Raw genomic sequence first — 11,181 nt, 5'->3', positions numbered from 1 at the left:
TGCCTTGATGTTCCGTTCCTGAATATCACTAGTTGCCTTGATCTTCCGTTCTTGAATATCACATTCCCTTTCACGTGTGACTCTCATTTCACGCAGTGCTGCAGTGAAATCATTAGGAACCGTATATGATGGTGTTGCAACTTCTTTGCCTTTTCTTTTAGCCTTAGCCTTAATTTTGTCTCTTCCAATAGGACGTTGTAATGTTGAAGAAACACTCCCAGGTGTGGAGTTAATTTGAGGTCCTCCCTCCTCACTAGTCCTCGACCTTTTTGAGCTTCCACGACTTTCTTCAAGGCTGTCGTCATCTGGCTGGTATTGCAATGAACCGGTGCTATTCAACTTCAATTTCCCCACTTGGGATGGTGTCGCATCACGCTCTCAAACACCTGATGGTGAGTAAATTTACCCTTACCATAGATTTGTTGAGCGGCTTTCTCAATGTCCTCATTAGATTGGCCGCTTGTAGCTCGTTCATGTGCACGCTTGTACGCAGCAATCCACTTGGAGACATTTGCGTTGAGTCGTCTGTAGCGCTGTCTCAATGACTCCAAACTCCTCTGTGCGCCCATTGTTGGATTTTCTTTTCTTGTTTGTTCATATTGAACAAGAATATTTTCCCATAGATTCGCACTAGTTCGGTTGGTGCCAACACATGCATTTGCGCTGATGAAACACCAAGCAGACATTAGCGCATTGTCTTCTTGCTCATTCCAACCATGTGGAGCGTTTGAAGCATTCACATTAGTTTCAAATTGGCTAGAATTTGGAAAATGATCAAAGCTAGGGATATAATCTTGGGAAGGATTGAAAGTTTGGGAAGGGTTGAAATTTTGGGTTGAGTAGAAATTTTGAGAATCAGAGAATATCTCATCATCATCCATGATGAACAACAAAGAGGACCAAAAAATAAGAAATTATATCAAAGAAAGGATTATAGAATGAGAAAAGATAAGATTTTTTTTTCAAAGCTATAGCAAATGTGGTCTCTATTTATAGAGAATGAAAAATTATGAATTTTGATATAATTTTTATAATTATTTAATATTTTATTTTCGAGGTATATTAATTATAGAAAAAAAAATAACAGCCAATGAGAATGTGCCATTTGGCACAATCTCATTGGCTGAACCATTAATAAATTTGACCAACCAAGAGGTTAGTGGTTGCCATTTGACCAACCATTGTCGAAGAGAGAGACCCTTGAATTCATTCTTTATTTTTTTTTAAATGCATGGTGACGTGGCGGTCGACCATGCAATACCGATAAACGTGGTCTTAGCGCCTGACCCAAGTCATCTGGGTTCAGATACCACTTGATCGTCTATTGTATATTAATTTGATATTGCACACTTTAGATCAAACCTATACGAATTTGAGTAATTTGAGATTGGACTCTAATGAGACGTTAAATTAATTAGAATTGGAGTTGAGACCATTAATATATTGGTGGCACCTTCATCTGTTCCCTGTGTAAGATGCTTAACAACCCATTAAATTTCCTAAATGAATGAATTCTGTATATCTCTAGCTAAGATGGCTCTTTTGCAATCTCTTATTACTCGTGTTGATGTAGCTGTTTTTGATGACATTGACACAAGGAAAAAAAAACAAACAAATAGAAACTTGTACCCATCGTTAAATGGAGATGGATCCCCTACTGCCACCACAGCAGAGAGTATTGTGCTCTCACAACTGGATATTTTATTTATAAAATAAAATATTAAAATATTTATTAAGTTTTTTTTTAAAATGTGCTGTGAGAGCACAACACTCCCTGCTTGGTGGAAGCACAGCTGGAGATCCATTCCCTCGTTAAATTTGTGTCTCTATCATTGATCAGAGAGTGACTCAGAGAGCACTAATATATTGGTGGGCACCTTCATCTATTCTCCTATGTAAGATGTTCACAACCCAATGAATGAATTCTGTGTGCCATCAAGGATATATGTGAGGTCACTAATTGAGACTTTTGTATGAAAGTCGTGGAGTGCACGTAACATTAATCTTACATAATTTAAAATTTTAATATGATAAGACCAAATAAGATTTTGAATCACACAAGACCGTTCCATAGTAATGGAGGCAAAAATTTTCGGGACGGAAATTAAGAAAAATTGTGTTAGGTGAGTTAAGTAAAGAGAGAATAAAGTGGAAAATGAAAAAGGTAGAGAGATGAAGATAGAAAAAAGTAAGAGAGAGTAAAATAGGTATGGAAAAATGTGTTGACTTTTACTAAAAAGGAAAATGACTCTATTACTATGGAACGGACGGAAACGGAAAAACGCTCCTATTACTATAGGACGGAGGAGTACTATTTGGCAAGTCAAATCGAACTCACACTGAAAAATTAAATTGAACTGCACCACTGATTTCATTTCAACTTTTTAATCAGGTTTAAATTCTCTAATTAAATTAATTTTCAATTCCATATTGAACCGGGAGGAAAATTTCAAAAATACTACACAAAGTTTGTTTTCAAAGAATAATAGTACTATTAGTTTTATATGCATATCAATAACCAGTTTTTCCTCTCCGATTAAAATATTTATTTCTCTTTCTCTCTGCATTTAATAATTACACTCACATTTTCTCTCTCTAATTAAACATATTAACTTCTAAATTCTCATGCTGGCTAAAAAATGTATTATTTTAGCCAAAATGGAGAGAGCGGTATTTAACCTCGCTATTAATGTCACATTATTGATCGGTGCGAGTTTTATGAAATTGTTTGACTTTATTGGTAAAAGTGGATAAAAAAAGTTAGTGGTATGTGGATCATACTTTTATATATTTATTTTATAATAAAATGAGAGTGATAATGAGTTAATGAAATATAGGGTTCATTGCCAAAACAGACAAAAGTAAAATGAGACATTTATTGAGTACCGTCCAAATAAGGAAATAGTAGGAGATATTTAATGGAGACCAAATGAAGTATAAACATTAGGACTTCCACATTGCATATAAAGTACTCCATCCGTCCCCCATTATTTTGACACCGTTTGACTTGACACGTGTTTTAAGAAATGTAGTGGAAAGTGGATTGAATAAGTTAGTGGAATGTGAGCCCTACTTTTATATATTCATTTTAGAGCATTCCCAATGCTCTCCCTAAAAACTCTCTTATTTCTCCCTAACTCCTGCCACATCAGCGCCATATCAGCACCAAAATTTATCCCCAATTTTTAGCCAACTTTTAGCCAACTGCTCCAATGGTTTCTCCCTTATTTCTCCCTTATTTTTCCCTAACTCAACATTTCATTTTTACATGATCACTAATATTGTTTAATTTTCCCTACAAATGTGTTTAACAAATAGATTTATAATGAACAATTCATCGTTGTATTAATCATTGCAAAATATAATACAACGAGAAAAAAAAACTACAAATAAAAAACCATAAAAAACAAAGATTTAAAAAACTAAGAGGGAGGGGCGTCCGGCGGGAGGCCCATCAGGATCTTCGAATTTTGGATTGTCGACCAGAGGGACTGCTTCTCTTCTGGGGTTCCGCCGCCGGTGAAGTACAGCGTGTACAGCTGCGTCAGATTGGCGACATTGGCAGAGAGCGTGGCTTGTTGTATGAACTGGGGTTCCGACTGGGCATCCGACGATGCGCCCTTCCCCTTCCGCCTCCCCTTCGCCTTCTTCGCTCCCACAGGGCACTCGTGCGGACCATCCCCAGTCAAGTCGATGGGGGACGCGCTCCCCTCGCTCTCCGCACCGCTAAGTCGCGAGCGCACCGATTTCCCGTGCAGCGCGCTGTGCATCCCCGTCCGGAATTTGGGGAGATCCTTCAGCCTATCATAGATGTTCCAATACTTGAAGCCCTTCGACAAGAACTGGCCACTATACCTCTGGATGGCCTCATCTCGGACCATGTGCTCGTTCTGGCCACTCGTCATGTTCGTCATCAAGTTAGAATATATACCGTTGAAATGGCCGCAGTCCCTCATGAGGCGCTCCCAATGCCGGCGGATCGCCTCGCTGCCATGGTCCTTCATCGAGGCAGTCTTGTTGCTCGTGTACTTCTCCGCAACCCGCTCCCAGAACATGATCTCAGTCTGGTAGTTGCTGCGCTCCGCGTTCTGCGTCGTGTCCGCCCAGCAGTTGGCTATCAGCTCGGACTCTTCCAGAGTGTAAGTAGTCCTTACCCGCTTCGGCTTCTCATCGGAAGCCGTATCAGTCGCAGCCGTCGACGCCGGCGCCTTCCCCTTCCTGCTCCTGGAAGGCGGCTCGGCGGGCGTTTCTTCCACCTCGTAGTCGTCCGTGCTGAGTGTTGGATCCGTTGTGTATGTCGCGTCCTGAGATCCTTCGTCGCCTGGGGTTGATCCAGGGGTGTCGAACAACGATGTGACTATCTGGGGGCGATACACATCGTCGGCTGGAGAGGGCATGCTGAGGGCAGACTGGAAGTACGGAGAAAGTCTGCGCACCGGAGGAGTCTGCAATGGGGACGGACCCGCATATGGATATTGGCCGGGAGGAGAACCCATCGACAACAACGAGTTCATCCACTGCTGATTTGTTTCATCAGTGGGGTTGGGAATTTGCGGACTCGGCTCTTTGCCCTTACCTTTTCGGGAATTTTTCCTACTTGAACTCATAATTTTGAAAAATGAAGATTGAAGATTGAAGATTGAGATAATGAGATTGAAAAATTGAGAGAATGAAGATTGTGTGTGATGAATGGAGGAGGAGGAGGAATTATATATAGGTTTGGAATTATAGCCGTTGGAAAAAAAAAACGCCGATTTATCGCCGAATCGCGCCTACAGTGGGCGCCGATGATTCGGCGATAACTCGGCGATGCAGCGGGAGTCGGCGTTAATTCGGTAAACGCCGAAAAAACGCCGAAACACTCCCAACGGTCGGCGATAACTCGGCGATATTCGGCGAAAAATCGCCGAGTGTTATCGCCGGACCATTGGAAATGCTCTTATAATAAAATGTGAGTGAAAGGAGTTAGTGGAATGTAGGGTCTATTATCAAAAGTAGTAAAAAGTAAGAGTGTCAATTAATAGGGGACGGAAAAAAAATTGATGTCAATTAATGGGGGACGAAAGTTAGGTTTGGTAAATTGAAAAGCGTCTTTCGAGTACGAATAGAATCTTGCTTGTATACGGAAAACTCTACAATCCACTTTTAACCCGATTCAGTATTATTCGAGCAGTTTCGCACGAATAGAATCACTATTATTATTACATTGTGTTTGCTTGTGCATTTATAAGATGTTTTACAAACATTTTAATGTATAAGAAGTAAACAAAGCCTAAGTCTTTTTCTTAGTAGACCGGTTGTGGGCGTCGTCCACTTTAAGGTAACACGGTCAGTTCTATGCAATGCTTTGCAAAAAAGAAAGAAGAATTTCACAACCTATATAGGCTTTTGCTACCTATCGTGAAAGGTTGCAATGTCAGTCAGCATATTTCTAAGTCTTACTGAAATAAGATGCCATTGGTGTGGTATAGCACTCAACGGATCTAACAAGAAGACGTGTCTTTTTGCTATCTACTGAAAATACTAGGTCTTGATAAAATACTATTTCTTAATCTACATGCATTAGCATTGAGCATACGGTATTGATTATGCACTACTTTGACTTATCAAATGGTGCGAGGTTTTTCGCAACCCAATAATCCTGATATATTGGGTAGTGGTGATTGATATCTAGCGGTGCTAGGATTGATATTATGTTGAATCGTGCGCGAGGTGAGTCTCGGTTGATAATGTCCTCAAGAGGAGCTCGAACAATGTTTTATTATTCGGAAAATTGGTCAGTTGGAGTTTTATTACTCTATAAATAATAAGTAAGTGTTTCTTGCTAAGTCAACTCTTGGAATTTATAAGATGTTAATTAATTAAGTCCATAGCAAACATTAATTAATTAATGGATATTTCTATCTTAAGCACGGGAAATAAATAATATAAATAACGGAAACCCGGATTACTTGTAATTTCGGATTTGGATGGGGAGAGTACAATATTGCTTCTATAGTGGCTGCTCGTAATATTCCAATTAAAGCTTGTATTAAATTATGAGTTCAATTTAATTAGTAAAAAGTAAATTGGGTGAGCCCATATCCAAAACATTCCATAGATCCCTGTCTGGGCCGAAACGAACTTAATATAAATAGGAGAATAAAGGAGACAGAAAATACACACATTATTTTTTTCTTAAAATTTTCGTCCACTCCATCACAGAGAAGGGGACGATTTTTTCTCTCCAGCTCTCCTCCGTGAAATCGACTTTTCTGTCTCTTTTATTTAAGTCCTAGTATCCCGGTGAGATCAGCCCACACCTGATATCGGAATACGGTTCGGAAACCAGAGAGAAGATCTGTGGTCTAGTATTGAAGATCATCACGTGGAGAAGGCGCGAGCAATCGACGATTCTTTGGAGAATCAAATCGGTAACTCTAAAATGTAGTATTCATGTTTAGGATTTACTTTCTTTGAGGGTGAATTATTTGCGTTCTAGCATGCAATTAACTGCTTAATATGTTAATTGATTAATCGCATAGTCGGTCAAATAGATCCTTGTCTGATTTATTTATATTGTACAAGTCTTCCCCTGTGCAAGGGGTACCAAACCCCAGCAACGAAAAGAGTTGTCACACCTCAACCCCTCTGACGTCCATATTTGTAATAAACAAATATTCTTTCGGTTCCATAAACAAAATTCATAAAAATAATACAATCTCTACGTTTTCCTTTCACTTACTTTACTCTCCCTCTTTTCATTAACCCACGAAATAACGTATATAATCATACACAATACAAAGCATATATCATAAATAATTTCATTTCCATATGCATATGGCTCTATGATCAATTTATTATTATGTGACAAAGCCTAGTATCTGCCCGGGATTTTCACTATGCCGATATGATTAACCCGTAGGTCCCATTGTGATTTGACCCGAAGGTCCCAATATGATTGACCCGAAGGTCCCATTGTGATTGACCCGAAGGTCCCAATATGATTGACCCGAAGGTCCCATTGTGATTGACCCGAAGGTCCCAATATGATTGATCCGAAGGTCCCAATATGATTTGACCCGTAGGTCCCATTGTGATTGACCTGAAGGTTCCAATATGTCCACTGTGATTTCAGATCCAGGGCAAGATTGTCGCAGATCCTCTTTAATTCAATGATTGAAGAAACTCTAATACCATCTAAACTTAATCATAGCACCATTCACATATCTATTGATATCCATGTCATATTCCACAATCGATATTAAATTTAACAACCATATTAGATTCATATCATATAATCCAAATATTCACCCCAAGTCAACACATAGCAATTAACTACGTAGCGCGTGTAAAATTAAAAGTGTGATTTATACACACCTGATCACGATAAATGGTAATCCAATCTAGCCTCTGATTCTATTTTCTGATCTACAACTATGTAGTATATACATGAAGGTTGCCCTCGCTTATTTTTCTTCAGGTTCACTTCTCCACCCGAAAATAGTCTAAAACAAATACCACCTATTTATCTAACTATATTTCTCCCATCCCCCCTCTCACTCTCTAATGTCAGCGTGAATTTATATTTTTTCTATCCCTCTCTTTTTAATGATTTATTCTATATAATTAATGTATAGGCCAGCCTTGTCGACTAAGCTACTAATGTAGTTTACACATGTCATTTCTTTAAAATATAATGTTCCATGCATGCACTCACACACGTCACCATTATTTTTCCAAATAATTTCTTATTTAAGAAAATAAGTTATTTTCACAATATATATCTACTTATGTCACAGTCATAGTATACACGTATATGTATGCATAATAATATTGAACTAATATATTTTATTACTTCAATTAATTTATAAGATTACATATATATTGTATGTGTCACACACACACACATATAGATTAACTATATTTTACCACAATCACCCCTTATTAAGTATTATCCTCTATGATATATTTTTAATATATTCATTATGAAAATAACAACATAAAACGCAAAAATATTAATGACACATTTTAGGTTAGGGATGTTACAAGAGTAGATAAAAGAAATAGTGAGATTTATTATTCACTTTTGGCAATAATATATTACTTCATTTTGGGTCCCTTTTATCAATTTCGGATGTCCCAATTTTGAAATCCTTGGGATAAATAATAAAAATTGCCCCAAAAATTTAAATAAAAAAATGTTCAAAAAAAGGGGGCCAAAATTTTCCCCAAAAATTTATTACCTTTAAAATAAAAATGGGTCCCCCCAAAATTCCAAACATTTATTTATTTCAATTAATTTCTTAAAAAAATGTGTCCCATTTAAGAGATTAAAGGGGGCTTTGGGGGGGTTCAAATTTTCTTTCCCCCATTCCCTAGTTTAATTTAAACTTTTTTTTACGGTTTAAGAAAAAGGGGTGTTTGTGTGTTAAGTAGATAGATTCCAAAAATATGAGAGAGAAAAAAAAATAAAAAAAAATAGAGTAGAAAGTGAATAAAGAGAGAGAGTAAAAAAAGAGAAAGTACGGAAGAGTGAGAAAAAGTATTAATTGAAAATATATATGAAAATGGCTAATTTTTGAGAAACTTTTTAAAAAGAAAAAAAGGTAACGGTGAGAGAAGTGAGGGGTATATGGGAACCTTCATCCATTTTATCAGTCAATGAGCATGAATATTTTTATTATATTATACTTTGCTTGTTCATTTATAATATTTTCTCCGATCCGTAAAAGATGTCATACTTTCTCTTTAGTTTGTCAAAGATGTCACGTTTCTTTTTTTGTAAAAAGTTCACTTCACATTAATATAAATATTTTCTTCACTAACACATAAACAATATCTCTTAAAATCTCTGTCTTATCACAAGTGCGTAATATTTTATGCGATGAAGGGACTACCCGACTATATTATACTCTTCAGTATATAGGACTCGTTTTTTCATTTTAGTCCGCTCAAAATGGAGTCGGTTCACTTTTATTTATAAATGGTAATATGGTTACCTTCAACTAACTCATTCCACTTACATTTCTGGGCCCTATCAAATCCAAATTTTGGATACCGTCCAAAATTTTTAAAAACCAATACTCGTACCGCCCAATTTAATTTGGTCCCAGATACCAAACTCGGGTATCCATCCGATTGTGATTTGATTTTTTAAAAAAATAATTAATTACAAACCTTTAGAATATATTTAATACTATTAAGTACCCCCTCCTTCCACGATTAAAGTCCATTTTAAATGGCGGGTTTTAAGAAATGTAAAGAAAAGTGGGTGAAAAAAAAGTTAGTGGAATAGGGGTCCCCTTGTATATATTAGTTTTAAATGATATGTGAGTGGAATGTGGGGCTCTTTACCATTTATGATAATTATGAGCCGGATCTTATTAGTGGATGAACCAAAAATGAAAAAACGGGAATTCTTATTGTGGATGAAGGGAGTATTATTTAGTTCTAATTATCATGACACCATTTTTCTTTTTCTTTAGTGTTTCAGAATCAAGACACCGTTTTTTATTTTCTGTTTTGGAATCAAAATCATATTTTCTTGTGATCAAGACACCATTTTTCTTTTTGTGTTTTAGAATCAAGGCTTATGTTTTAGTTAAGGCTTGGAATTATAAACTCAATATTGTAATTTCAAGGCTTTAAAATTTTTTCCTTTAAATAGAATCCAAAAAACCCCAAATTTCCCAAATTAGGTGGAGGTGGTAGCAACTTTAATTTGATATGGGGATTTATGCAATGTCAATAATTGAGGCAGTGACGGGACTACTATTCCGGCGTCATCGGTGGCTTTGGCAGTTGCATATGGCGGAAGAAAGGGTGGCAGTAGCTGGGCAGTAGAGGGCGGCGGCTGAGAGGAGACCCGCGACGCTGGGAGAGGAGACGCCGCGGCGGCAGGGGGAGGCGCAACCGAGAGAGCAAGCTGGAGAGGTGAGGAGGCGCTTTGAATTTTGGGGTATACGATCCTAAGTCACTAATAGCCAATTGCACTAACTATGAAGAAAGAAAATTATATTTAATTAGAATAAAAATTATATTTATTAATTCTTTTTAAAAAATCGGATAATTCCGTATATCCGATCGGGTATCGGTTATCGATGCAATCAAATTCTCACTACTGTCCCTAACTAAAACAGAAAAATTGGGTTTGGTATCAATTACGATTTTTTCGGGTTTGGATAACGGGTATCCATACCCTATATCCATTTTTAATTTAAAATTAATAAGTACATGTGGGACCAATATTCGTTGGGACTACCGCGGGAAGACACGGCCAAAGGGTCACAAGGATCTATTTAGGTGATTATGCTTCGATCCAATTTCATGCATAACTAGATCTATAGATATAACATCAAATAAACACATAATCATGCATATTCGATGTAGATTCGATTATTACCTCATCTTGATCCATCATAGGATCGAATTCTTGCACCACCAGATCCTTGGTTTATCGGCCGTGAATCTTCCAACCTATTCGTGTCCTTGATTCTCCAGGGGGGCGGATCTCGAAGGGAACCCAAAAAAAAGGATATAGATCAGGGAAAACCAACCGAACGAAATTGCTTGATCTAATCCTATGAATTATGATAGAACAAAAACAAAAACCAAAACCGTAATCTCCCCGTGCAAAGGCACACGAGCAAGAAGGGAGAGAGAGGCGCGGTTATGGCGGCTAGGGTTAGGGTTTGTGATGTGTGGAGTCTTTTCTAGGGTTTCCCATCTCTACACTATTTATAAGCATGGACTTGTTGGGTAGGATGAGGACCCTGGAATGACAAGTTTGGGCCTTAGAAAAATTCAATTAAATCAAAAGCCCCTAATTTAATATATTATCGGTGGAATATTATTTTTTTCCCACAAAAAATAAATTGCACTCCCCCTTAAATCCCCAAAATTAAAAAAACTTGGGTCCATTTTATTTTAAAAATTCCCCCGCGTTTAAGATTATTTGACCCATCAATTTAATTCATCCCTATTGACAAATTAAATTAACCCCAAAGATTTTTTCTAGTTTGAAACTTTTTTATTATTGTGGAATAAATTAAATTGTTAAATTTCAATAATAAATTTTTTCAAACCCTCTTGGGATCACCCTTTTAGGATTTAATCATACCCGGGCCCCGAATTTTGAAATAATATTCAAAACCTTTGTTATTCGTTATTGGGTTTGAATTGAGTTACGTCAAACTCCCT

The 11,181-nt window shown here is 37.3% G+C and overlaps 1 protein-coding gene across 1 annotated transcript; it reads right to left on the bottom strand.

Moving 5' to 3' along the window:
* Positions 1–36: 36 nt before the first annotated feature.
* Positions 37–881, bottom strand: LOC125200465 (glutathione S-transferase T3-like; the record flags this gene model as incomplete). The annotated part of the gene is made up of 2 exons (XM_048098107.1): positions 387–881; positions 37–309 (listed from the first exon to the last, which is right to left on the bottom strand). Coding segments are annotated over exons 1-2 (768 nt in total), but the record flags the coding sequence as incomplete, so codon positions are not given.
* Between the last annotated feature and the right edge of the window lie 10,300 nt (positions 882–11,181).

The sequence above is a fragment of the Salvia hispanica genome, unplaced genomic scaffold (assembly GCF_023119035.1).
Source record: "Salvia hispanica cultivar TCC Black 2014 unplaced genomic scaffold, UniMelb_Shisp_WGS_1.0 HiC_scaffold_983, whole genome shotgun sequence".
Lineage (NCBI taxonomy): Eukaryota > Viridiplantae > Streptophyta > Magnoliopsida > Lamiales > Lamiaceae > Salvia > Salvia hispanica.
This window is presented reverse-complemented; position numbering and strand designations above follow the sequence as displayed.